General features: G+C 50.2%; 1 protein-coding gene across 1 annotated transcript in view; it reads left to right on the forward strand.

Moving 5' to 3' along the window:
• Positions 1 to 372: 372 nt before the first annotated feature.
• The window catches only part of ZBTB16 (zinc finger and BTB domain containing 16), a 195,701-nt gene continuing 170,725 nt past the window's right edge, over positions 373 to 25,348 (forward strand). The window contains exons 1-2 of the mRNA XM_054441490.2: positions 373 to 685; positions 4,021 to 5,378. Coding sequence (XP_054297465.1) covers positions 4,111 to 5,378 — 1,268 coding nt within the window. The 5' untranslated portion in view covers positions 373 to 685; positions 4,021 to 4,110. The remainder of the gene's footprint in view (positions 686 to 4,020; positions 5,379 to 25,348) is intronic.

The following is a 25,348-nucleotide window of genomic DNA, read 5'->3' on the forward strand; positions in this document are numbered from 1 at the left end:
GCTTGAGCACCGGGGTGCGGGAAGGCGGGGACAAAACCCTTATCCAGTGGAAATTAAAACCTTGGGAGTAGGTGGGGGCTGCTGCGCGCCCTTCACCCTCAGTTCCCCTATTAAGGATTCCGAGTCCCCATGCACTCCTGTCCTCTGGCTCCTTCCTTCCTCTCCGCTCGGCCGGTGAGAGGCGGCCGCCGGCGCCCCAGCAGCAGCTAGATGTCAGGCGAAGCCCGGAGCGCGGAGCGCGGAGCGCGGGGAAGGGAGGGGAAGGGAGGGGAGGGGAAAGGAGGGGTGGGGCGGGGAGCGCGCGCGGGCTCGGCCAGTGCGGGGTGGTGGGCGGGCTGAGCCCGGGGACTGCGCGGGAGGGGGGAGGGAAGGGGGGCAGCTGTGGGCAGGGAGCCGGGCTCGGCCGCCAGCACTAAAGATGGAGAGGCGCCGGGGCCTTGCAGGGGAGGGGGCTCGGCGTTGACGTGGGACGCGGCGGAGGCGCAGCAGCCGGTGGTGATTTGCTAACCTCGCAGCAGAGAGGAGTTGAGGGCGATGAGAGCGGGTACTGCGAACTGCCGGGCGATGCTGTCGCTGCCGCCGTGATACGGAGAGCAACAGTTCCCCAGCAACACCCCTCCCCGACACAGGCACACACCCCCCGACAGGCACGCACACCCACCCCACAGTGCCCGGCTCGGCTGCGGTGAGTGAGGGGCCGGGAAGAGGCGCACCGCCCAGCCAGCGCCGCGCGCTGGGGCTCCCCGGGGCTGGAGAGGTCTGGGGGGCGCGCGCTCGCTTCGGCCACTCGGCCGCTGGGCTTGTGCCTTTTTTATTTGGCGTGTTCCCTTCCTGCCGCTGCAGCCGTCGCCGCCACCGGTTGGGGGTCGGCTAGAAGGGGGAGCCCCGGCTGTCAGCCTGGGCGCAGCTGCCTCCTCAGCCCTTCCTCTCCAGGGCACGGTCGGGGTGAGAGGTGGGGGGCGTAGCGGTGTGCGGGGGCTGAGGGCGTGAGCAGAGGGGTCGGGGATCCGGAGGCTTTGTACCGCCAGGGGCTGGCAGAGGAACAGAGCCCGTGGGTGCTCTTATGTATGCGGACCGGTGCGCGGGCGCGAGATAAGGTTGTGGTTTATTTATTTGTGTGTTTATTCGCCGGCCGGCTGGGAAGCTAGGATCGGAGGAGCTGACGAGTAGATCTGGGGGCGGAGGGAAACAGGACTGGGACTGCTTACGTTTTGTTTCTCTTTGAAAAAACGTGGTGGGCTTTTTCTTGATTGGACTTGATCCCCCCCTTTTGCAGGGGAGGGAGGGAAGCTCCAGAGGGTCTCCAGCGCTGCGGGCCCTCCTCGGCTCTCGGCGGGACCGGCGGTGACTCCGGAGCTCGCCGTGCGCTCCCGGCCGCTCTCGGTGGGTGCCGGTCTCTGCACCTGATGCGTTCGGGATGCCTTTCCCACCCTGGCGCGCCTGCCGCTAGCTCGCACAGCGCCTCGCACACTCCCGCACGCGCTTGAAATGCGCACGGTCCCGCCAGCCCGCTGACCCACTCGGACGCACGGAGCACTCCGCACCGACTCGCTCGCCGCCTCCCCGAGACGCTCGCACCGTGCTTGGGCCGGGCGCGCCGGCCGCTGGCGCCGCTGGCCAGAGGCCCGGGACCCAGCCGGTCGCTCCCGGGGGGTCACGGCCCTGGGTCGGAGAGGGAGGGGGGGCAGACCCCTTCTCGCCTTTCCTCCCACAACTCGCTGCGGGGCTTTTGTGCTGCCCCTTCGCCGCGGGGCGGGTCCGCCTCCCCTGCCGCTCTCGCCGCGGAGTCCAGCCTGCCCGGACTGTCGCCTTTCCTCCCCGTCTCTTTCGCTTTCCCTCGTCCCTAGCTCAGCTCTCCTTCTTTCAGGAGTCTAGCTCCTCGGGAAAAGTTGCTTCCCCAAGTTTGCTGAAGTCGTCTCCAAGTCTCGGTGGGGGTCGCTGGGAACTGGGGGCGTGTGAGAGCGCGGTCGATCCCCACAGCTCGGGCGGGTTATCGCCGGCTCTTCCCCGCGCCGCCCAGCTGGACGCTGCAGCCAGCGCCAGCCGGATCGCGGGCGCCGAGCGGCGGGTGGGGGAGACGGCTGCCCGTGGGCGCCCAGATTTCCCTCAGGACCCAAAAGGCTTGTTTCAGGGCGCCAAGCTTCCATTCTTTTGGCTGTTCCCTCCTACTTCTCAGAAACCCCGATGTCTGCGGGAAAGCACGCGGTGGCTCGGCTCGGCTGAATGGTCATCCCACCCTTGACGGCCTCCATCCCCACGCCGGGGTGGGCAGCAAAAGTGTCTTGACCAGCCGTCCTGTGAATCCTTTCTGCGTGAGCTTGGTGGCTCCTGAACTGATAGAGCTCCTTCTGGGGGTGGAGGCAAGCAAGCAGTGTTCGAAGAGTGAGGGAGAGACCTTGCTGTTCCTTGCTCTCAGTGCATTCACTGCAATGTTGGTCGCTGTAAGGCAGACACGGGGAGGGCCCTGGGCCTGCGCGGTCTTTCTAACACTCCTTTAAGCGAGGTTTAGAGTCTAGGAGCCCTCTTATTGATCCCGAACAGGCTCTGGGAGAGGCCTTTGTTTCCCAGCCCTGTCTTCCCTTCGTACTGGTTGTAACTCACACCACAGATGCTGGTGCCAATATAACTTCCAGCGCCTCTGAGCCATGTCCAGCATCCCTTGCTGCCCCTGGTCACAGGACTTGCAGACTCCTTGGAGCCTGTGGGACACACGTGGAGTTCACACACCCAGCCCAGCATGATCACTCCTGGCTATAGGGGACCATATTTACTATGGTGTCTCTCCATACCTTAATGACCCATCCTTCTTCGTTTTTTAGATCCTCCTGTCCACCGGGCGGTTGTGGGCAGAAGGGTAGGTACAACACCTTATATAAGTCTGTGTGTGTTTACACACACACACTTTTTTTTTTTTTTTCTTCTGAGACAGAGTTTTGCTCCTGTTGCCCAGGCTGGAGTGCAGTGGCGCAATCTCGGCTCTCCGCAACCTCCGCCTCCCGGCTTCAAGTGATTCTCCTGCCTCAGCCTCCCGAGTAGCTGGGATTACAGGCGGGTGCCACCGCGCCTGGCTAATTTTGTATTTTTTGTAGAGACGGGGCTTCTCCATGTTGGTCAGGCTGGTCTCGAACTCCTGACCTCAGGTGATCCGCCTGCCTGGGCCTCCCAAAGTGCTGGGATTAGAGGCGTGAGCCACCGTGCCCTGCCCCACACACTCTTTCTGTCTGTCTCTGGCTGGTGTACATACACACAGTTCAGATTTTATATTATACATACAATAACTTTGAGGTTTCCGTGGGTAGAAATGACCCAAGTTAGTGTGTGGGTTGTATGTATGTTCCTGTTAGTACCTAGGGATGGGGACAGGGCTTGGGTCTGCCAGTGCTTTGCAGCCCTGAGAACAGTGGAAGGCCAGAGGCCAAGGCTGATGGTGAGAGGATAGCCTTTGCGGAGGAGAGCCCAGTGTCCATGGATTTCTGTGGGCCATGGCTACAGGCTCCTGGCCTCCAATGAGTTTGACTCTGCTTCTGGGGCTCCTGTAGTGAGGCAGAATTTGGAAAGACTTTGTTTTAAAGATAAGGTTTGACATCCAGGGGGCTGGTGTGAAGCTGACAAGGAAGGGGCTAAAGTCTTGCTAATTTTAAGTAAGTGCACTTCGTCATAATGAATGTTGGCCTTGCCTAGGGAGCCCCTACTCTCAGATACAGAGAAAGCTGAGGACTTATAGGACATCACTACAATTTTCATTTCACTTCATCTAACAGATGTCATAGAGTAGTGAATTAGGCATCTGCTGTGGCAGAACCTTCTTTTTACTCTCGGCATCCCTGGGCTTGAAAGGCAGATTTGTAGATTTCTAGGAAGCTACTTCAATTAAAATCTCTTAAGATCCTCTTGCTAAGGGCTTGGCAACAGGGAGGAGAGGGCATGTTGTAGTGGTTGAATTCTTACTTTTAGGGACACTGATGAATTTGTCTTTTGTTCTCTCATCTCTTTTGCTTCTTCCCATCTTCTTTCTCCTAGCCTCCTCTATTGGCCCAGGAAGTCCACCTAGCCCCGCCACGCACAGCCCAGAAGGAAAGAAAGCCTCATGCCTGAGCCGAGGGGAGCACCATGGATCTGACAAAAATGGGCATGATCCAGCTGCAGAACCCTAGCCACCCCACGGGGCTGCTGTGCAAGGCCAACCAGATGCGGCTGGCCGGGACTCTGTGCGATGTGGTCATCATGGTGGACAGCCAGGAGTTCCATGCCCACCGGACGGTGCTGGCCTGCACCAGCAAGATGTTTGAGATCCTTTTCCACCGCAATAGTCAACACTATACTCTGGACTTCCTCTCGCCAAAGACCTTCCAGCAGATTCTGGAGTATGCATATACAGCCACGCTGCAAGCCAAGGCAGAGGACCTGGATGACCTGCTGTATGCGGCCGAGATCCTGGAGATCGAGTACCTGGAGGAGCAGTGCCTGAAGATCCTGGAGACCATCCAGGCCTCAGACGACAATGACACGGAGGCCACCATGGCCGATGGCGGGGCCGAGGAAGAAGAGGACCGAAAGGCTCGGTACCTCAAGAACATCTTCATCTCGAAGCATTCCAGCGAGGAGAGTGGGTATGCCAGTGTGGCTGGACAGAGCCTCCCTGGGCCCATGGTGGACCAGAGCCCATCAGTCTCCACCTCATTTGGTCTTTCAGCCATGAGTCCCACCAAGGCTGCAGTGGACAGTTTGATGACCATAGGACAGTCTCTCCTGCAGGGAACTCTTCAGCCACCTGCAGGGCCCGAGGAGCCAACTCTGGCTGGGGGTGGGCGGCACCCCGGGGTGGCTGAGGTGAAGACGGAGATGATGCAGGTGGATGAGGTGCCCAGCCAGGACAGCCCTGGGGCAGCCGAGTCCAGCATCTCAGGAGGGATGGGGGACAAAGTTGAGGAAAGAGGCAAAGAGGGGCCCGGGACCCCGACTCGAAGCAGTGTCATCACCAGTGCTAGGGAGCTGCACTATGGGCGAGAGGAGAGTGCTGAGCAGCTGCCACCCCCAGCTGAGGCTGGCCAGGCCCCCACTGGCCGACCTGAGCACCCAGCACCCCCACCTGAGAAGCATCTGGGCATCTACTCTGTGTTGCCCAACCACAAGGCTGACGCTGTATTGAGCATGCCGTCTTCCGTGACCTCTGGCCTCCACGTGCAGCCTGCCCTGGCTGTCTCCATGGACTTCAGCACCTATGGGGGGCTGCTGCCCCAGGGCTTCATCCAGAGGGAGCTGTTCAGCAAGCTGGGGGAGCTGGCTGTGGGCATGAAGTCAGAGAGCCGGACCATCGGGGAGCAGTGCAGCGTGTGTGGGGTCGAGCTTCCTGATAACGAGGCTGTGGAGCAGCACAGGTAGGCCCCGCTCCAGCCCCGCTCCAGCCCCGCACCTGATGTAGGACTTGAGGCCCTCACACCCCTCCTTCACACCCTGGCTGCTCCCAAGTTAGAGGCCTGGCTCCCCTGTCTTGGCAATTTGTGAAAAACCCGGAACACTTCTTCTAAAGTTCTGGCAGGGGAGGGGAGCAGATTTTTTAGAGTGTAGTAAGGGGGCCTAGGATCTTTCCAAAAAGCACCAGGGGACACTCATGGGCTCAGCTTCTTAATAGGCCCTTCCCTTTGTTTTTTGCTTTTGGGCGCCTGTTTGTTTTTTCTGCTATTTGGTCTGTTCTCCTTTGCTTGGAGTGACTGACAAAATGGAGAGAAGGAGAAAAGGAGTGGGATGAGGGTCTCTTGTGTCCTGGATCTGACCAAGTTACTAGGTTTCAGGTCCTCGGGTTCCCATGCAGTGGTCCCTGTGAAGACAGGCTGTCCCTTTCTGCAGCTCAGGAGAATGGGAGGGGCTGGAGGCTACTTAAGCCACAAGAGCAGCTGCAGGTTCCAAGCCTTATTCCTGGTGAAAGTTAATCTCCTTGCTCTGTCTCCCTTCTCATTCTCTGATCCTGCACATGCGTTTAGGGGGAATTGATTTAAATGCGAGGGGAAAGGATGGGTATAAGAGTCTTGGTCTTGCAGCCTGTGAAGTCTCATTCTTATCCCATCTCTGCTCACACTGAATTAAATGCCGCTTCAGGCTAGCATTGGCTTCCCTCCGGCTTCCGTTTCCTTCTCTATGAAATAACCATTCATTGAGCTCTTATGACATGTTTGGTTCAGTACTAAGCACTTTCCATGAGTTGCATTTTCGTTACAACAGCCCTTTGAGATAGGTAATGTCCTTCTTTTTTTTTTTGGATGCGAAGTTTCACTCTCCTTACCCAGGCTGGGGTGCAATGGTGTGATCTCGGCTCACCGCAACCTCTGCCTCCCAGGTTAAAGTGATTCTCCTGCCTCAGCCTCCCGAGTAGCTCGGATTACAGGCATGTACCACCATACCCGGCTAATTTTGTATTATTAGTAGAGACGGGGTTTCACCATGTTGGTCAGGCTGGTCTCCAACTCCTGACTTCAGGTGATCTGCCTGCTTCGGCCTCCCAAAGTGCTGGATTACAGGTATGAGCCACCGTGTCCAGCTGGTAATGTCCTTCTTTTACATGGAACAATACTAAGGCTCAGATGTCAAGTCTCTTTTCCAGGGTCACGTAGGTAGGAAGAGGCAGAGCTGGATTCAAATTTAGGTCCTTACCCCCTGGTACTTTGCTGCCTCTTGGAGTCATTTAGACTTGAAGAGGATCGTGTCTATGGAACAGAGGGTTTTGAAGATTTCTTATTGGAAGTGGAGTAAATAACAGAGGGGATCAGTAGCGAGTTTGGTTTTTTTTTCCTTGCTTCTGTCATAAACCATGTGCCCAACATTTTACCCTCTAGTTTCTGGGTCAGATGAATGGAGTCAAGAAATCCAGCTTTCTGTTGTCATTGACGACAGCATTTTGCTGCACACCCTGTGGTCTGCTGTTTTGCTGATCTTGGGTGGATTCTCCACTTCCTCCCCCTTCACCCCCATTCCCCTGTTGCTCGTTCAGGTATGGGGGATGTGAGTGAGAGGGGTTGGGGTGGGGATATCTGGAAGTTGATCTCATCACCCCTAGCCGGAATCTGCTCTGACCCTGCCTCCTCGACAGCTCAGAGGCTTACCTTGTGGAAAGTGCGGCAGAGCTAAACGTAGCCGACTTTTTCCAGTGGGTGCGAAAAATAACCGCCACTAAGGTGTGTCTTCTTGATGCTTGTACCACTCAGAAATAGACTGAGGTTGTGTTTGTTTTTGCTCAAACTTTCCTAAAGAGGAAACCTGCTCCCCAAAGTTGACCAGATAGACGTATCATCTTTCCGGATGTGAATTATTTCGGCTGTGTGCTATGAGAACTGGGTATGGTGGAAAGTAATTGTTTTTCTGGCTCTCATCAGGTCCTGGTTCCTGGTTGTTTTTCTGTACCCGAGAGGGCCACAAAATATACCACTCTCTTGAGAGTTCCAAGTTCCCCTTCAGCAAGACCCTCATTCCTCTGGGGAGAGAGGGAGAGTTGGCCGTGTTATATTCGAAAGAGCCTGGGTATTGGAATTGGCCATATTTAGTGGTGAGAGCCTGTGGTACTTATTTAACCTTTCTGGGCCTTGTTTCACTCACTACTTTTTTTTTTTTTTTGAGACGGAGTCTTGCTCTGTCACTGGGCTGGAGTGCAATGGCGTGATCTCAGCTCACTGCAGTCTCCACCTCCCGGGTTCAAGCGATTCTCCTGCCTCAGCCTCCCGAGTAGCTGGGACTACAGGCGCCTGTCACTATGCCTAGCTAATTTTTTTTTTATTTTTAGTAGAGAAAGAGTTTCTCCATGTTGGCCAGAATGGTCTCGATCTCTTGACCTCACGATCCACCCACCTCAGCCTCCCAAAGTGCTGGGATTACAGGTGTGAGCCACCGCGCCCGGCCTTCACTCACTTCTTAAAATGGAGATTCTCAACAGGGTTGGTGCTGAATTAATGAAGTAAGATCCAGAAATCACTAGAGCTGTGATGGGCACATAGTCACTGCAGCGGTGAAGAACTGAATGTCTGTCCCGTGTGTTGTTTAGGCCTCATCTCTGCATGGTTCTCATTGGCTCTGAGTTCTAGTGTGTAGTGTCCACAGTGCTACCCTCCATGGGGGTTGCGTTGACTGTGAGGTGGTGCAGAGAATGACTCTGTCCTTGTGAGCATATGACAGCAAGACACTGGCCCTGGAATCCTCGGTGTCACATGTGGGCTGCTGACAGGAAGAATGTGCTTTTGTTGTTATTGTTGTTGTTGTTGTTGTTGTTGAGGCAGAGTCTTACTCTGTCGCCCAGGCTGGAGTGCAGTGGCATGATCTCGGCTCACTGCAACCTCTACTTCCCGGGTTCAAGTGATTCTCCTGCCTCAGCCTCCTGAGCAGGTGGGACTACAGACGTGCACCACCATGCCCGACTAATTTTTGTATTTTTAGTAGAGATGGGGTTTCACCATGTTGGTCAGGCTGGCCTGGAACTCCTGGCCTTAAGTGATCCACCTGCCTCGGCCTCCCATAGTGCTGGGGTTACAGGTGTGTGCCACCCTGCTGGGCCGAGAATGTGCTTTTGACTGAGGGTGGAAAGTCAGCGGGTGCAGCCCAAGAAGCTAGAGCCAGGGGCAGTGCCTTTGGTGGGAAGCTTGGGGGTCTAAAGAAATCAGAAAGGGGAGAAAATAATCCTGTGTGTGCTGGGCCCTCAGTCAAATCAGCAGCCCCTTGGGTCCCAGCTAGATGTACTTTGTAGAAGGCTTTTTTTCTCCCCCTCACCCTCAAAACTCCAGGATTAATGTGCTATTCCCTTTTTTCTACTGTTCTCTGTCTCCCCCCAACCTATCAGCAGTCTGAGAAATGCTATGGTGGAAAAAAAACAACAGCCCTATAACCAGTACAAACAAAAAGCCAAGACCAAAAAAAAAAAAAAAATCAGAAGGGGAGATTTTGATGCCAGGAAGCTGTGGCATTCACTGGAAATGTATCAGTGATAAAATAACAGGCTACAGGGTTTATTTTATTTTATTTTTAAGTCAATAGGCCTGAGTGTTGGTAAAGACTAGATACCCAGCAATCCTTCTTGCATTTCTTCTTGGGGTGGGGGGCAGAAGGGAATGGAGAGGAAATGAGGGCAGATTGCTTGTAAGTGAGGCAGGAAGGCAGGGAGTTTATTATGGAATGTCATCGGTAAGTTTCCCCATGATTTGATCCCAAGCTGGTGTGGAGTGAAGGGTAACCTGTTGGCTCAACAGATAGTGAGAATCAAACTTAGTGGAGTTGTAGATCCCGTTTTCTGCAGCGGACAGCAAGATGTACAAGCCATCCACTGCAGGAATGATGTGCTGTAAAAGGGATGCAGTGTCAAGTGTAGCCATGGATGGATGGGAAGTCCAGACAAAGGCACCACACAGGTAAATCCAATGGGACTGAATTACCTAAACGAACCAGAAGGAAGTCAGAACAGTGGGAAGATCTGATAGATAAGCAGTATTCTGCAGGCAGATGAAGGAGCAAGCTTTGGGCCCCCAAATCTTCACCAGTGCGTCCACATTACAGAGGATAATGCCTGAGGGAGGGGAAGATCATCTCAGGATTCTGGAACACTGGGCTCTCCCTTTCTCATTCCAAAAGGCTGGAGCAGTTCTGCATGCATGTAGGCTTCTCTGGATATGGTCTAGGAACCAGCTCATCCAGGCCAGGTGCACCTGATCATTCTCAGAGTTACGTACATATGCGATAAGATTGCAGGGAACAGTATAGTTGACTTAAGTGTGAACACAGTCCTCATTTATAGTCCCTAGTCTCCCATGGCTCATACAGCTTGGTCTTTATGTGTTTCTGAATTTAGTGCTGCAGAGGCACAATGGGGTCTGGTTTCTGGATCTTATACAGACAAGCACTTAGGTCAGCTGCAGTGGATGTCCTGCGCTGACACCGTCGCAACTCTTGCCTGTTTCCTTTTTTTTTTTGGAGATGGAGTCTCGCTCTGTCGCCCAGGCTGGAGTGCAGTGGCGCAATCTCGGCTCACTGCAAGCTCTGCCTCCCACATTCACGCCATTCCCCTGCCTCAGCCTCCCGAGTAGCTGGGACTACAGGCACCCGCCACCATGCCCGGCTAATTTTTTGTATTTTTAGTAGAGACGGGGTTTCACCGTGTTAGCCAGTATGGTCTCCATCTCCTGAACTCGTGATCCGCCCTCCTCGGCCTCCCAAAGTGCTGGGATTACAGGTGTGAGCCACCGCGCCTGGCCTCTTGCCTGGTTCTTGAAGGGATTCTCAGGAACCACAGCGAAAGTCTGAGCCAGCTTTCTGAATCCATGTGTACAGCCCTTCCCAGAGGCTTTGTGGAGCCAGCTCTATGGTGCATGAGCTTTGTGGCTAAGATATCAGAGTTCTGCCTGGCCCTTGGCCTTGGTCTCTCTCAGATGGTCAGCTGCTCTGTTTTTAGTGGTTGATCATGTAGAAGGCCAACAGGTGTTGACCTTGGTTGAGGCTACTTTTGGGATTTTTGAGGTTTCCTGAGACTTTTGGTTTTCTTTCATCATCCCGTCCAGAACCTCTGATGTCAAACTAAATTCTGTTTGGAAAAGGGTATGCTGTAGAATAATGATAGCCACAGCAATAATATTAATAATACCTTTTATCGGTTGCAGCATTTTCTTCTTTGCAAAGCACCTCTAATGACTTTATCTCTCTTGCCTTCCTTGAGGGGGTACAGGTCCATAATCCCATATCTGTGATAATGAAGTCTGAAAAGCTCTGAAAACTGAAAGGTTTGCAGTAAACCCATTTAGTGGCAAAACCTGATCTGAACTGATGTGAGGCTATATTTATCCTGCTTAGTTTGAATATTCATATGTTTTGCTGCAAAAATATTAATGTGTTTGATTACAGAGTGCTGCCCTAGACTCTGGTGGGGCTGTTAAACACGATAGGTGTCAGAGTACCTTTCTAAAGTCTGAACAGTTTTGGTCGTTGAAGCACCTGAAGGTTTTGGATAAGGGATTATGAACGATTATCATTCTCTATTGACAAATGAGAAAAATGAGATTTGGAGCAAGTAAGTGACTTCCCATGGTCACACAGCTATAAATGGGTAGAACCAGGCACTCAGCTTGCCTTCTAATTCACAGTCCTGGGCGCTCTGCACCAGGCCATATAAGAACATAAGCATTGCTCTTCTGGGTCAAATCCATCTGACCTAGTCTTTGGTTGCCAACACCATCCCTAAGATACCACCATTGGAGGCTACAGCCATCTTCCTTGACGTCAATCCTAAAGGTCAGGTGTATACCAGCTTCTCTTAGTAGCTATTTATGGCTGCCTTGTCATTCACAGATTTGCCAAAATCCTTTTTGAATCCATTTCCATTTCCAGGAAGTATCCTTTTTAGGGGTGATGAATGACAAGTTTTTAATCTCCTGGGCTCCTGGAAATCTGGTCTTTTGGAGAGGTTGTTGGTTGTGAAGATAGGAAGATGGCAGAAGGCTTTGTAGTGGCGAGGCCAGGTCTAGACCCAGCTCTGCGTTTTTCGGCTCTGTCACCGTTGACATCGTTTTTTTCATTGTGAGCCTTAACTTCTTCATTTTTAAAACTAGGTACTTCAGTGAGCTCTTTCTGGATTGTTGAGCTCTTTAAAAAATTCTTTTATTCTTTGTGTACCCACTTATATCTTCGTGAAGTCCTTTTGGTTAATTGAATTTTGCTGTTTTGGAATCTGGATTGGCAGTTCAGCCAGCTAAATAGGGGGTCAGTTTGATTTGATTCTGTGTGTTCTGACTTTTTTTTTTTTTTTTTAAATACTTTAACCTGCTTAGGGTTACGGAGCCATCTGGGATCTAGACAACTCTTGGAACTTTTGAAGATGATTTCCTTTATTTTATTTTCAATGGAGGAAAGTTGCCCACTCTTTCATCTCAGTGAGAAGTCCCATTTTAATTTGCCGTCACTATTGGATGGAGCCGCTAATTGCTGGGAGGGAGAAAGCTATAGTTTAGCAACACGTTTTCCTCCTGCTCATTCTAGGAAAACTATTATGAATCCTTAAAATAGTGATTATCCTAAACTGTTAAAATCAAATTCTATTCACAGCTCTTTGATTTCTTGCTAATTCAGGAGAGAAACTTTTCCAATCACTTTAATTTTTTTTTATTAATTTAAAGCAAGCCCTGCTGAAAGCCCAAGTATATATGACTTAGAGTCTTACTAAATGAATACAGGTGTGCCTCAGTTTGTCCATTGGAGGGTTTCTGAATTTTCCATAACTAAAGATTTTCTATTCTGTTTTGGCTGGGTGCGTGGGGTGAAAGCTCTTACTCTCTGGCAGTTGTTTAAGTAGTAAGAAATTTGCTACAACTCTCCCCCAACCCCACCTTTTTACAGATAGGAAATGAGCATGTTGACTGTCCAGGTCAGACTTCTGATTTTGCTACTTACTAACTGTGACAGTGGTTGTGTTACTTAACTTCTCTGTGCCTGTTTGCTCATTTGTGAAACAGAAATAATAGTAGTACCTACTTCATTGGGTTGTTATAAGGATTCATCAGAAAATATTTATCCTGTGTGAGGAATGGTGGCACAAAGTAAGTGCTCCATAAGTGTTTGCTAGGGTATTTTTCTTGTCATTGTGTGAAGTAGGTCATGCTAGCCATGCAGGGTGAAAAATGTGTTCATGTTGGTCCAGATCCTGCTTTCTCCCTGAGACCGTTCTTCTGCATAGGCGTCGATCCGTACAGTGCTGTAAAACTGCTGCCTCGGGCACCTCGTGTTTGGGGCTGAGACATTGCTTCTGCGTCTTCCCCAGAAGCTGATCTCTTGTACTGTGGTGGCCAGGGTACTCTTTGTCCCATTGACCTGAGGCCTGGTGAGTCATTCCAGTTCTCGTTTAAATTTAGCCGGGCAGCGCTCCACTGCCATCGGGTCCAAATGCCAGGGAGGCTCACTGATGCGGTGTCCTGTTACCTGTGCACGTGGCCAGGCGTGCACATCACTGTGCTTATGAGAGAGATGAAGAGCACAGATACCACCTTACTGATGGGGGTCCTGGGGCTGGGCTTGTGGGTGTTGGGGGTTCCAGAGCTCCTTCCCTTTCCTGCCTGTCAGTGCAGGATGCTTTTAAAATGTGGACTCAGCAGACATTGTTTTGGGTGCTTGCTACATGTCAGATTCTGTGCTAAGTGCACTCACAGCCAGCATCTCTGTAAGCCCTCTAGCTGTCCTGTAAGGTGGGTATCAGTTTCACATTCTCAGATGGGCCGAGAGAAGCCCAAGAGGTTAGTGGACTTTTCTCTAGTAAAGAGTTGTACAGGCCGGGCGCAGTGGCTCACGCCTGTAATCCCAGCACTTTGGGAGGCCGAGGCGGGCGGATCACGAAGTCAGGAGATGGAGACCATCCTGGCTAACACAGTGAAACCCCGTCTCTACTAAAAATACAAAAAATTAGCCGGGTGTGATGGTGGGTGCCTGTAGTCCCAGCTACTCGGGAGGCTGAGGCAGGAGAATGGCATGAACCTGGGAGCCGGAGCTTGCAGTGAGCCGAGATCATGCCACTACACTCCAGCCTGGGCGAAGGAGCGAGAGTGTCTCAAAAAAAAGAGTTGTACCAGGATTTGTGTTCAGGTCTTCTGGCTCCATGCTCTCTGCAGCTGGGTGACCAGGGGGCTCTTGGCTTCACCAGCTCTGGCCTCCTCACTTCCTCTGGTGGCTTCTTGCGAGGAAGAAGGTTACTGCAGAGGGTTCAGCTCTTTGGGGGCCCAGGCCACATGGATCCAAGGACTACTACGTCATCTCTTACCAACACAGAGAGATCAGCTTCTAGTGATAGAGGCCTTTTATGCTGACTTGAAAAACAGAAAAAGAGAGAAAAAAGAAACCCATTTACAAAAATAAAAATCCCATGCTGTTAATTTCATGCCAGCATAATCAGAAATTCCCCTTTCTACTGTTTCCCCTTAAAAGCCCCGGTGTCCTTATTATGCTGGTGCAGTCTGGAAAAACTATGGTTGGGTTTTGCCTACGTGAGGCTTATCTCTGCAGCTGCAAGGAGGGGATCCGGTACTTTATTGTCAGCATGGAAACTTTGGCTAAATACTTAGAAAAACCTTCTTAATTCTAAATTCCTAGCTCACTTTCAACTCTGTCCTCGGGACCTGATTTTCTTCGGTGTGAACAGATTGTGTTCAGCATTGCAGTAGAAAGGGTCCAAGTTAGGTAAGAGAAAGGACTTCCTGAGACACTGGGGTGTTACTGAGAAAGTTGTTAGAAGACTGTCACAGACATTTTGATGAAGGGGGGACATTCTGGGCCAGTTGAAGTGGTTTTTAGAGTTCTTTCCTCTTTAGGGCCATTTGGTTCCCCCAGAAATAAGAAGAAAAGACATATACACACACATAAACCACCACCATCAGGCTTGCTGAGAACAAGTCAAATGTGCCATCAAACCATCGTCTTAGTGGGAGATGGGGTGGCACTGCAGGGGCAGAAAGACTGATGTCTGATGGACTTGGGTTTGAATACTGGTGCTCCATGGTGAATTTGGGCAAATGTCTTCACCTCTGTGAAGCAGCAGTATCCTCTTCTGTGAAGCGAGGTTAGCCCCTACCTCTCAATGTGGTTTTTAAAGTATGTTAATGAGATCACTTGTAACCTAAAGCACACAGAGTGTGAGGCCACCTCCCTACTTCCCGCTTGTCTCATGACCCCAGCCTGACAAGGGAGCCGCTGAGCCCCCTGCCACCCTCACCCCGCGTTGTGCTCTAAGTGGATTAGCTCAGCGTTGTGATCTTAATGCCATTAGGCCTGTTGGCACGGCTCTCCTTGCCATAGTGAGAAGCAGATGTGGCCGACCATAATGGCCCTTAGGGTGATCCATCGGGCCCACAGTGCTGGGGGCGACCATTATTAGTGTTAATTTGGGGGAGCTTTTTATGGTAGCTGGGGGAAATGTGGAGGGATTGTTGGAAATTTATTTAAGCTGTTCAGCAGGTTAGGTGCTGCTGGGGTCTACTATGGCAAAACCTTAGCTCCCCCCACCCATCTCTTTAAGCAGCGTCCCTCCCCAACGCCGAAGCCCAGGCCTGATTACTTCCAGAGTTGGAGAGACAACTTAGCAGGCTCTTGTTTCTTGCCGATGTACCTTATTAGTAGCACCTGGCATCATAACCCACTAATGGGAACCAGTGCTCTCCTCCTGCGTGGCCAGTGACAAGTAGCCCTGTCAGCCGGAGCTCGCCGTGCGAGGAAGTTCCTATTAGCTTTATGGTCAGGAGAACTTGTCCTGTTCAGGAAATGAATGTTGCCGCTAAAGGTCCGCGGCCCTGACCCTGGTGGCATAACCTGTGCGGGCCGGGGAGACCCTGTGCAGGATGCTTGGGATTTCAGCCCCTCTCTGGTTCTTGTCATATGTAAAGAGGGAATCATTGTGGTATGTTGCAGCCTTGAACTTTTGATTTATGCAGTGAGGGCAACTTAACTGTTTCCATGCCTGGACGGCTGTGCAGTGACAGAGCCGTGTTGTGAGCGTATGTGCCTAGGTACGTGCGTGTGTGGGGTGCTCAAGGGGAAGGAGAGACCCCCCACGTGCTAGCAGGGGCTATTGCTGGGAGCGGGTGGATTTCATGGGAGGATTCCTTTTCTTTTTTCTTTTTCTTGCATTCTTGCAGCATCTAAATTTCCTGCTATTGTTGGCTGCAAAGTGGTAAGAAGCTGGAGAGCATTGTGTCTGGAATTGAACCTGGGTTCGAATTAATCTTCTGTCTCTTAGAGGCACTGTGACCGTGGCAAGATTCCTCACCACTCACTTCCTCATCTGTGAGATGAAATTAATAACTTCTGGTTCATACTGGTGGTAGAGCAGTGTTGTTAAGTAGGTGATGTATAGAGAATACATGGCCTAGCATCCGGCCGGTGGTGTGGCCTCAGGTTGTATACTTGAAAGGATGTGTATACTTCAGTATTTTTTCCATTGTAAAATTAAGGGTTTTTTTTTTTTTTTTTTTTTTCTTTTTCTTGAGACAGAGTCCTACTTTGTTGCCCAGGCTTGAGTGCAGTGGTGCAATCTCAGCTCACTGCAACTTCCACCTCCTGGGTCCAAGTGATTCTTGTGCCTCAGCCTCCCAAGTATCTGGGACCACAGGGGTGCACCACCACACCTGGCTAATTTTTGTGTGTGTGTGTGTGTGTGTGTGTGTGTGTGTGTATATATATATATATATATATTTAGTAGAGATGGGGTTTCGCCATGTTGGCCAGGCTGGTCTCGAACTCCCGACCTCAGGTGATCTGCCTGTCTCAGCCTCCTAAAGTGCTGGGGTTATAAGCGTGAGCTGCCGCGCCTGGCCTAAGTTTTTAAAAATTAAAAAGAATGGCATAGTGCTTTTTTGCTCTTTAACAGATCAAAAGTTTTTCCCCCCATCATGCCCAAAGTCCTAAAGAAAGGCTACTTAAGTTGTTCGTTTTCTTTTGTTTCTCCCATGAGTAATGTTTCTAAGTGTGATTTTTGCAGAGAACAGCAGTGTCTGACCTCATTCTTGAGGGGAACTTTTCTGCCTGCCTCTTCTTGAGAAAAAATGTTTGTGAGTTGTCTGGCAAATGGTTGCATTACTTTTGCTGCTGTTGCTGCCGCTGCCGTTTTAAAGGCCCCTGGTGACAAAGGAGTGAACTGCACTTTCGGGGAAAGCGTGCCGGAATCTGGCCCAGAAAAGAGGGGCCGCTGGGGGAAGGGTTTGGAGATGACGCCTCCTCAGGAACTTTAAAAGAAATCTGTCCATCTGTCTCTGGCATTTATGGCATCGTTGACAGCAGTTCAAGGAAAAATAAAAATAAGTTCTTATCTGATTGCGGGGCTGATTGCAAAGCCAAAGGACTAGAGTGGCCAGCGAGTTGGGCGGCTGGATCTGGAGTTTTGGAGAAAGGGCCACTGGCTCATTTCTGGGCACGCACGCTCACGGAGGCAAGTTCTCACCTCCTTGTGGGCTTCTCTTCACTTTACGTGGAAAAACTGCGTACGTCTCAAATTAAAAGCAGCTCTTGCCCCGCTTAGAGCCGGTGAAAGCTGCTTCGAAGGCGTTTGTAGAGTAGGGATTGGAAATGTTCAATGCAAAAGTTAAATCGTGACAGTTGTCCCCTAAATGATCTGCTAAATTAAGGATCCGCTAACATTTGTGAGTCTACCTCCCTGCATCCCCCCCACCCCCACCCCCGCCCCCTTGGCAGAAGGGATAAAGATGGTACCTAAAAACAATGTGAAGCGGCTGCTAAATCGAGTGACTCTAAAAACATTTTTCTTTCCTTGAAGTTCAGTGTGGAAAACCAGACTGGACTTGTCAGGGATGCAGACCTATATAGGGCCCATGTGCCTGGCCCCTTTCCTCAATTTCTAGCACAATGGTTTTCATTGCCACCTCTCCCGCGCCTTTCCCCCTTCATAATTATCCACTATTTTACTTTCTGTGTCCTGACAGCTACAAGAGTAGTTTTTGTTTTTTTGAGCTGAGTAGCTGCTAAATATTCCCCAGCAGCCAGATTCAACGGCTAGGGGGGGAGAATAGGCCAAACCTTGGCATCCCCTGTTGCAAAAGTGAAAAATATTTCTGTTTGCAGTTAATTTTAGTGGCAAGCAGATCATGTTAACTGGATGTAATTGCTTCCAGATATGGCCGAGGGTTTTGTGTGTTGAGATGAAGGGTCTGGTAAGTGCTTACTTCCTGTGTAAATTAGCCTATTCCATTCAGTCTTTCATTCTGGCCAGCCCTGGATTCTGTCATTCTGCTCCCATTTTCCCCCTCCCCAGCCAGCAGCCTGGTGTGAGAAGCCGCTTGCTCTGTTCCTCTAAGTGTAATTCTTTTGTCACTTGGAGCCACTCTCCTCTTGGTTCTTGATGTGAGTTTGCCCTTAAAATAATGAGAAGGGTTTGAAAAGATGCCACCTGGACCCCAGGCCACCTCCGGCCTCTTTCCCAGCAAAGGCAGATCTGAAGAGCATCTCCTGGTCATGTGGGTTGCGTCTTGGAACCCAGAACTCCTGGTTTTCTATGCGTTTTTTTTTTCCTACTGCCCTCTGACCTCCGACTCTCACCTTGGAGAACACCTTCTCTTTCTCTCAATTAGTCCGACACCTCCTCAACCTGAACTAAGCATGTTCCAGTGGGTCCGAAATCTCAGAAAAAATGAAATGGCTGTTGCGCAGAGGAGAAGGTTGTGGCCACAGAAAGGAGTTGCCTCATCAGACGCGAAGCCGCCACCTTGCCTTGCAAAGCAGGCTGCACCTCCTGACACACCTGCACCTCCCTGCAAGAAAGGGAGGGGAAAACCCACCCAAGAGAAGCTTCTCCAGGTTCCTGTGGGTTTCCAGGGTTGCAACTGAAGAAAAGTGTTAAGATTCACGTTCTCCTAAATTCTGCTTTTGTCCTGTGGCCAGTCCCACATTCTTAGTGCTATTTGCATAAGAGGTGGCTGTTTATCTTCCTATATCAGCCCCACTGATAACCCCTGTGGTCTGTTTAACAACCTATGAGGAGTAGATTACTTGATAAATGCCAGTTTTTCCAATATGCAAAGATAAACTGTTGGGGTCAGGGTGAGGGGTGGTGTGTTATGAAGGAGGGGACAGGTGGGGAGCCAGGACCCTCTTTTAGATGGGGTGGAGAAGTGTGAAAGAGCCTGATGAAAGAAAACAGGTAGCTTGTCACATAAAACAGCTGCATTTATCATACGGTTGATCAGTTTCCGGCCCTCACCTACTTTTCTCCTCCTTCATGTGGACATGCAGAATCTCTGAGAACATTTCATCAAGTGGGTTGCCTATGCCCACATTAATACAAGACGGGAAAGGGTGGAGGTTATCTTTGCTTTTTAAGTTCCCATCTTTTTCTCCCTTGGTCCTCTTCCACCCCTACAAGTTGTTGGCTGGTAAGCAGTTGATGCTCAGAAAAATGATGTTCATCTGAAATCTTAAATGAGTGGACTTTTTCTACCTGCCCTGACTTTGCAGGTGCTTCTTGAAGAGCCAAGGAGAAAAGAAAACTTCTGACCTCATCACCTAGTCAATAAGCTGTCTGAGAATCAAACAAAAGAGTTTAGACTGGCTGCTAAAGCTAGGAACCCAGCTGATAGCTTTGTTTTGATGTCCTTGTAATGTTTGCGGATCGCAGAGGGTGCTATTTAGAGCAGGGGGCATCTACTGGGACAGACTCACTGGGAAGTTGAAACAGCTAGCTCAAAGTCCAAGAGATGCTAAAGATAGTGAAATACAGCCCAGGAATTGAGGGGGAGGGCGTTCCTCACTCAAGAAGGAGACTTTCTAGGAGGGGGCGGGAGTGGTATTTTCTAGGGACAGTATGGAATGAAGGGAAGAAGGTAGGCTTTAGGAGGCAACCTGTGGGAGGCTGAGGCAGGTGGGTCACCTGAGGTCAGGAGTTTGAGACCAGCCTGGCCAACATGGTGAAACCCAGTCTCTACTAAAAATACAAAAACTAGCTGGTTGGCGGGTGCCTGTAATCCCAGCTAGTCGGGAGAGGCTGAGGCAGGAAAATCGCTTGAACCTGGGAGGCGGAGATTGCAGTGAGCCCCGATCCTGCCATTGCACTCCAGCCCAAGACTTTGTTTCATTAAAAAAAAAAAAAAATAAGAAGAAGAAGGAGGAGGCACCCTGGATGAAGACTCAGGCTCCAGAATTTACTATCTGTATGTCTTGGGCAAGTGGCTTAGCTTCTCTGAGCCCCTGTTTACTTTTCTTTTGAAAATGACCACGTTGTCCATGGTGATGAGGATAAAAAACGTGTAAAGTGCATAGCAGAGTGAAGGTGTACTGGGTAGACACGTATGATTGCGCTGTAGTCCTGTTATGGCCCAGGGGAGAAACTATGAAAGGAACCAGTGAAATCTTTTGTTTTGGGCACTGCCAAATTGATGATAGTACTAACCCTGTGCTAGCAGCCAGCAGGTGAAATAATAGGTGGATAATGTTAGTACATTGTGAATATAAAAGTTTCCATTTGCGAAGTGCTACTGCTGTTCTAAAGAAGCCACATTTCTAATAAATGATTGCTTAATCCTGTGATGCTGCCACAGCCCCACAGAGTTTGGAAATCTTTGGGAATTCTTTCTGAAGTGTGTGCCGCATTCTTTTGCTTTGCCTTTTGGGAGGGTAGATGTGACTATTGGAAATGGTCAAAATAATGCGGTAACAAATCTGGTGACGATAGTGAGTGATAAGCACCGTCGGCTGCTGTGTCTGACTCGGAAGGCAGATTCTGGAAGGGGTGTGTGTGGAAGGCTTGTTGGTTCAGCACTGGGGTGAGTGTTGGCCTTACTTCTTAGGTGAGAAGTGGACAAGGCCAAGGGGCTTTTGATTTCCAGCTACTGTGGCTGGACTCCCAGTGAGGAAGGAGTCGCTGCCATGGATTGCCTGGGACTGGGAAGACTCCTTTTAACTGCTGTAATGTTTCTGCATTTGTGGTTTGGCCTCCTGTGAGTTTGGGCTCCAGGGCGGCACTTCTGTTGTTAAAAGAAAAGAAAAGAAAACAAAACAAAACAAAAAAAACCAGGACTGTCACTGTTAGATGTTGGTTGGGGCTAGAAAGAATGGATTGAGTTTTGACCCCTATACCCCGGGGAGTAGGGAGGCCTGGGAGGCACAGTGGCCTGAGTTTGAATTCTGACTCTGCCTCTTTGGAAGGCTCTGGAAGGTTAAAGGAGCTTGTGTGTTCAAATCTTAGCCTGGTACCCGGCATATACTCAGCATGTATTTTTTCCCCTTTCCTGACAACGTTCCTTGCCCCGAACACTTGGATAGTGGAGAGAGGAATGTTTGCTTTTCCTCTCCATTGAACCATCACTCGCCCATCCACTGAGCCCGAGATTCACCTTAGGATTGTCTGTTGGACTTGGCTCTTTCGTGACCTAACAGTGCAGGGGCCTTGTGCTGAGCTGCACATGCTCGCTCTCGCTGGTGCTCCCTCTCTCTCTCTCTCTCTGCATTATTTATAGTAAACCATATTAGAACAGAGTGTTAAAGAGGAAGGATGAGTCATTCCCATTGAAACCATTGATGACATAAATAAAAGCAAAATGCTTACTATGTGTTTTGTGCAGTATTTAAGGCCAGGTTGTGCTAATTTGAATGCTCCCAAACTGGATCTGTGAAAGCGTACATATGTGGGAAAAAATTCAGGTTTAACTAGAGGGAAGTTATTTATTGAAAATCCATTTCAGTATCTGCTTTCTCCCTTCTATTTACTTCAGATCCATATTCATATCATGCTTGTTGTTCTGGCTAACGAGAGGAACTGGCTTATTCACCAGCTAAGGTTTGTTTATTTTCCGAAGGTTGAGGAATAGCACAGAGGGGTTGTTTAATTGTCCCTGTCTCCATTCCTCCTCTTGCCACCTGTTGAGGAAGGCACTCTCCACCTGCTTTGCAGGCGTGGGCTCTCAGTGTGTCCAAGAATCACAGTCAGAGCTGAAGGGCCCTTGGAATCATTTATTGCAACATGCTCATTTAGGGAGGAATAAGTGGAGGTCCAGAGAGGTTCTGTGATTTTCCCTAGGTCACACAGCAAGCTAGTGGCGAAACCAAGACCCTCACTCCCAGCCCACTTTAATTCTTCCTTCACAAGCCTGCCTGTGACTGCCCAGGTCTGTTCTCGGCTTCTACCAAGGGGGAGGCAAGACTAGAATCTGACTTGAGAGCAGTTTCAGATCTTTGTCTGTGAGGGGTGCTGGGGGGTTTCTGGCATGGTTACTTGCCTCCTGGGGCACTCATTAACCTCTCTGCTGCTGAGCCTGAGCAGACTAATGTACATCAATTCCTTAGGATTTACAGGCAATGCCCTATGTTGGGGGTTTTGAGACCCAAAGATTGCTAAGACATGGGACTTTTCCTTGAAGAGCTTATACTTTGAGTTAAAATATGTATGTTTATATCTGTGACAGAGAATAGGAAATGGAAAGACTATGATATATATATTCAGAGTTGAAATGACTTCTGTCTGGAGTGATTCATTTTAAATTTTAAAACCTTGTTGAGCACTTACTGTCTGCTGGGCACCCAGGTAGGCCCTGGGAATACTGTGATGAGCAAGACAGACAAGACATCTACCCTCCTGGGGCTTTCCTAATGGGGGAGAAAGATCCTTACTTAGCTAGCAGTCCTGTCCATAACTGTGTAAGGGTGATTTTGATACATGTTGGGAGCCTGCATGAAGTAGCGCATGAGTAGGATATTAAAGGATAAGTAGGTTTTGAAGACGGGGACAGAAAGAAGGAAAATCGTGATCAGGGCCAGGGGAGAAAACAAGGAGTAACTTTCTTTGGCAGGAATGAGGGTGATTCATGCTGGAATGGTAGGCTGGGGTCAGACTGTGGTGCTGTAAATGCGGGGAGAGAGATTAGAGAAGGCAGCGTGAGGAATGGAGAGAAAATCAGTTTGAAGTTGAGCAGACCCAGTTTCAGATTTTCATGCTGCCACTTGCAAACTGTGTGATCTTGGCCATCAAGGACTGTGAACTGGCTGGGTGCAGTGGCTCACACCTGTCTTCCCAGTGCTTTGGGAGGCCAAGGCAGGAGGAGTGCGTGAGGCCAGAAGTTTGAGACTGGCTTGGGCAATATAGCGAGACGATCTTTACAAAAAGAAAAAAATTAAAAATGCAGCTGTGAGCGCCCATAATCCCAGCTTCTCGGTGGCTGAAGAGGGAGGCTGGCTTGAACTTACAAGTTCGAGGCTGTGGTGAGCTATGATCACGCCACTGCACTCCAGCCTGGGCAACAAAGTGAGACCGTCTCTCTATTTCAAAACAACAACAACAACACCACCACACACCATGAACTGCAGCTTCTTCATTCCTACAGTGCAGTTACTGTGTGGGATAGTCTGAGGATTTGGGGTAGTGTACTTAACACACCCTGCACGGTGCCTGTAACAGTGTAGTTGCTCAATAAATATAACTGCTGTTTGTTTTAACTGCTGTTTCTTTTTGGACTTTATCCCGGAAGAGTTGGAGCCTTGGAAGGCATTTGAAAAGGAGAGTGACGTGACTGGAGTGCTCCATACTGATGCGACATCTACTAGGCATGTGTCTGACTGCCCCCTGTTCCTTCCCTGCCTTCACGAGCCCATCTGAAAAGGAGTTTAGTGGGTGATCATCAGCTCCTAAGGAGACCTCTCCCCTGCATCTTGTACCTGGCACTCTACCAAGATTTGATGAAAGGACATGAAATGGACCCTTGCCACCTCTCGGTGGGCGGGGAAGCTGGGAGAGGGGCCTGGGGAGAGGGGGTCTTCAGCTGTCAGGATCAAAGGAAGTGACACTCTGAAGCTGGTCTGCCGGACTGTTACCCGTCTCTCTGACTCTCTTTTAATAGAAACCCAGTCTCCCCTCTTGCCTCCCTGATAGCGAACAGCGACGCTATCTCCCGCGGGCCAGTCTCGGCTGTGGTCGTAGCACTACGCAATGTCTGCAAACCGACAGTGGCACGGGGAGATAAGGGCCCCGACGTTGTGTAACGAGGGGCATGGGCTGTTTGCCCGAGTGGCTCCTGGCCCCTGGGTAACTGCTAACCTCAACGGAGGAGCGGGCCGGCCTTGGAGACGCCGTTCCAGGGCCCCTCGCCGGTTCCACGGATGCCTTTTTGTGGTTGGATAAAGGAAGCTCATGTAGGCCGCCCACAGCGCAGCATGGCCTTGGGCTACGGGTGTTTGGTTGTTTTGTTTTTCTCTTTTCTTTGTCTTTTTTTTTAAAAAAAAAGAAGTTGAAAGGGGGACAGTCTTGCTTGGCACCTACCACCTTTAACCCAAAACCAAATAAAACAAACAGTTCCTAAATATAAATTAAACTTCAGCCTGCAGTATAGACGTCCTCCTTCCCTGCCCGAAACCCACTGGCCACTGGAGGCTAGCTTTAAGAAATTGGTTTTGGAGACTCTGGCTTGAAAAGGAGCCATGCCCACTTGTCTCACGTCCCAGTCGCTGGCTCCAGGGGGCCGTGGTAGAACATATATTGTACTTCAGCTGCCTTTCCCCTCCAAGCTTCCTCAGCCACCCACAGCCCTTTCAGATGAGCTGAGCCCTAGCACTGTGCCCTCTGCCCTCTTAGGGTGATAGAATCCACTACCCTGACATCTGGGGTTGCCCTGTTCTACCGGGATGGGAGATGGGCTGGAAGGGACTTCAGAGGCTCTCCCGTGTTCTGTACCACCCAGCTTCCCCTTGGATCCCTCCACCCCCACAGCCAGGAGAGGGAAGTAACTGTTCTTTGAGCAGGACATTTCATTTTCAAAGTATTCTTGATCCCCTCCCCGCCCCCCCACCAAGAATTCTGCTCTGCGGGTGATACTTGTAACTACATGGCTTCCTTATTTAGGCAGCAGTTTCTCTTCTGTGATTTTAGTTCCTCTCATGATTCTTATAACCCTCTCTCAGATACTTCCAGGATGATAAATCTTCTATCACTGTTTCATCTGATCACATCAGAGTGATTATATTCTGTGACATAACCAGGTGGCTTTAATCAGTTGGTGGAAGAACCAGGCTCTCACCTCCATTGTTTAAGATGTTATGTTTCTACTAATCTGTCCACTGAGTGTCTCCATCCTATTGTTTCCATCGCATGCTCTCAGCTTATTTCCTTTGTTCTGGGCTGTCTGATTGCGCCCAGAAGCTGCAGTTATTTTATTTTATTTATTTTATTTTTTGGTAGGAGTAGGGGATTGATCTCTCGCTTGCCATTAGCTTGAATGGGTGGTCATGTCCAGGCTTACACATTGCTCCATGCCCACTGTAGGGGTCTGGCTTAGAGATGGTCAGGGGAGAGAAGGTGGTGATTTAAAAGATTTGGAGGCGGTGGCTTACATTGATTTTAGCTTATCTAACCCTTTAACTAGAGGCTGCTCTTCCCTCAAAGTGTCCAACTAGCTGTAACTTAAAGCAACAGAGAAATGTATATCATCCCTTTTCTTGCATTAATTAGGGCTGAGAAATTCATTATTTAGAGGGATAAGAGCTCCAGAGGAGGAGGGTTTTTTGAACTAATGTAGAGATCTGTGGCCAGCTGTGTGATTCTCAGGTAGCAGGTGAGGGGGTGGGGGTTGATGAGAGGGGTGAGAAGGAGCAGGTGCCAGGGTCAGGCAGGGGAGGGAGCCCCCACTCCATGCATCATCCCAGAGCTCTGTTCCTCCAAGCCCAGATCAGACACCCTTTTCCACATGGGGCCTCAAGTTAGAAATCCTGGGAGGAGGTCTCATTGCTCAGGATCATCTGGGAATGTTGTTTTCTGGGTTTAAAATACAGTTAATGTTTAGATGAACTGCTGTTCAGGCACATGGTCTGGCTAGCAAATGGTTAAATCCTGCATCCCGTTTTTAGTCATCAAGCCAGCTCAGAT

The sequence above is a fragment of the Pongo pygmaeus genome, chromosome 9, assembly GCF_028885625.2.
Source record: "Pongo pygmaeus isolate AG05252 chromosome 9, NHGRI_mPonPyg2-v2.0_pri, whole genome shotgun sequence".
In the NCBI taxonomy this organism is placed as follows: domain Eukaryota; kingdom Metazoa; phylum Chordata; class Mammalia; order Primates; family Hominidae; genus Pongo; species Pongo pygmaeus.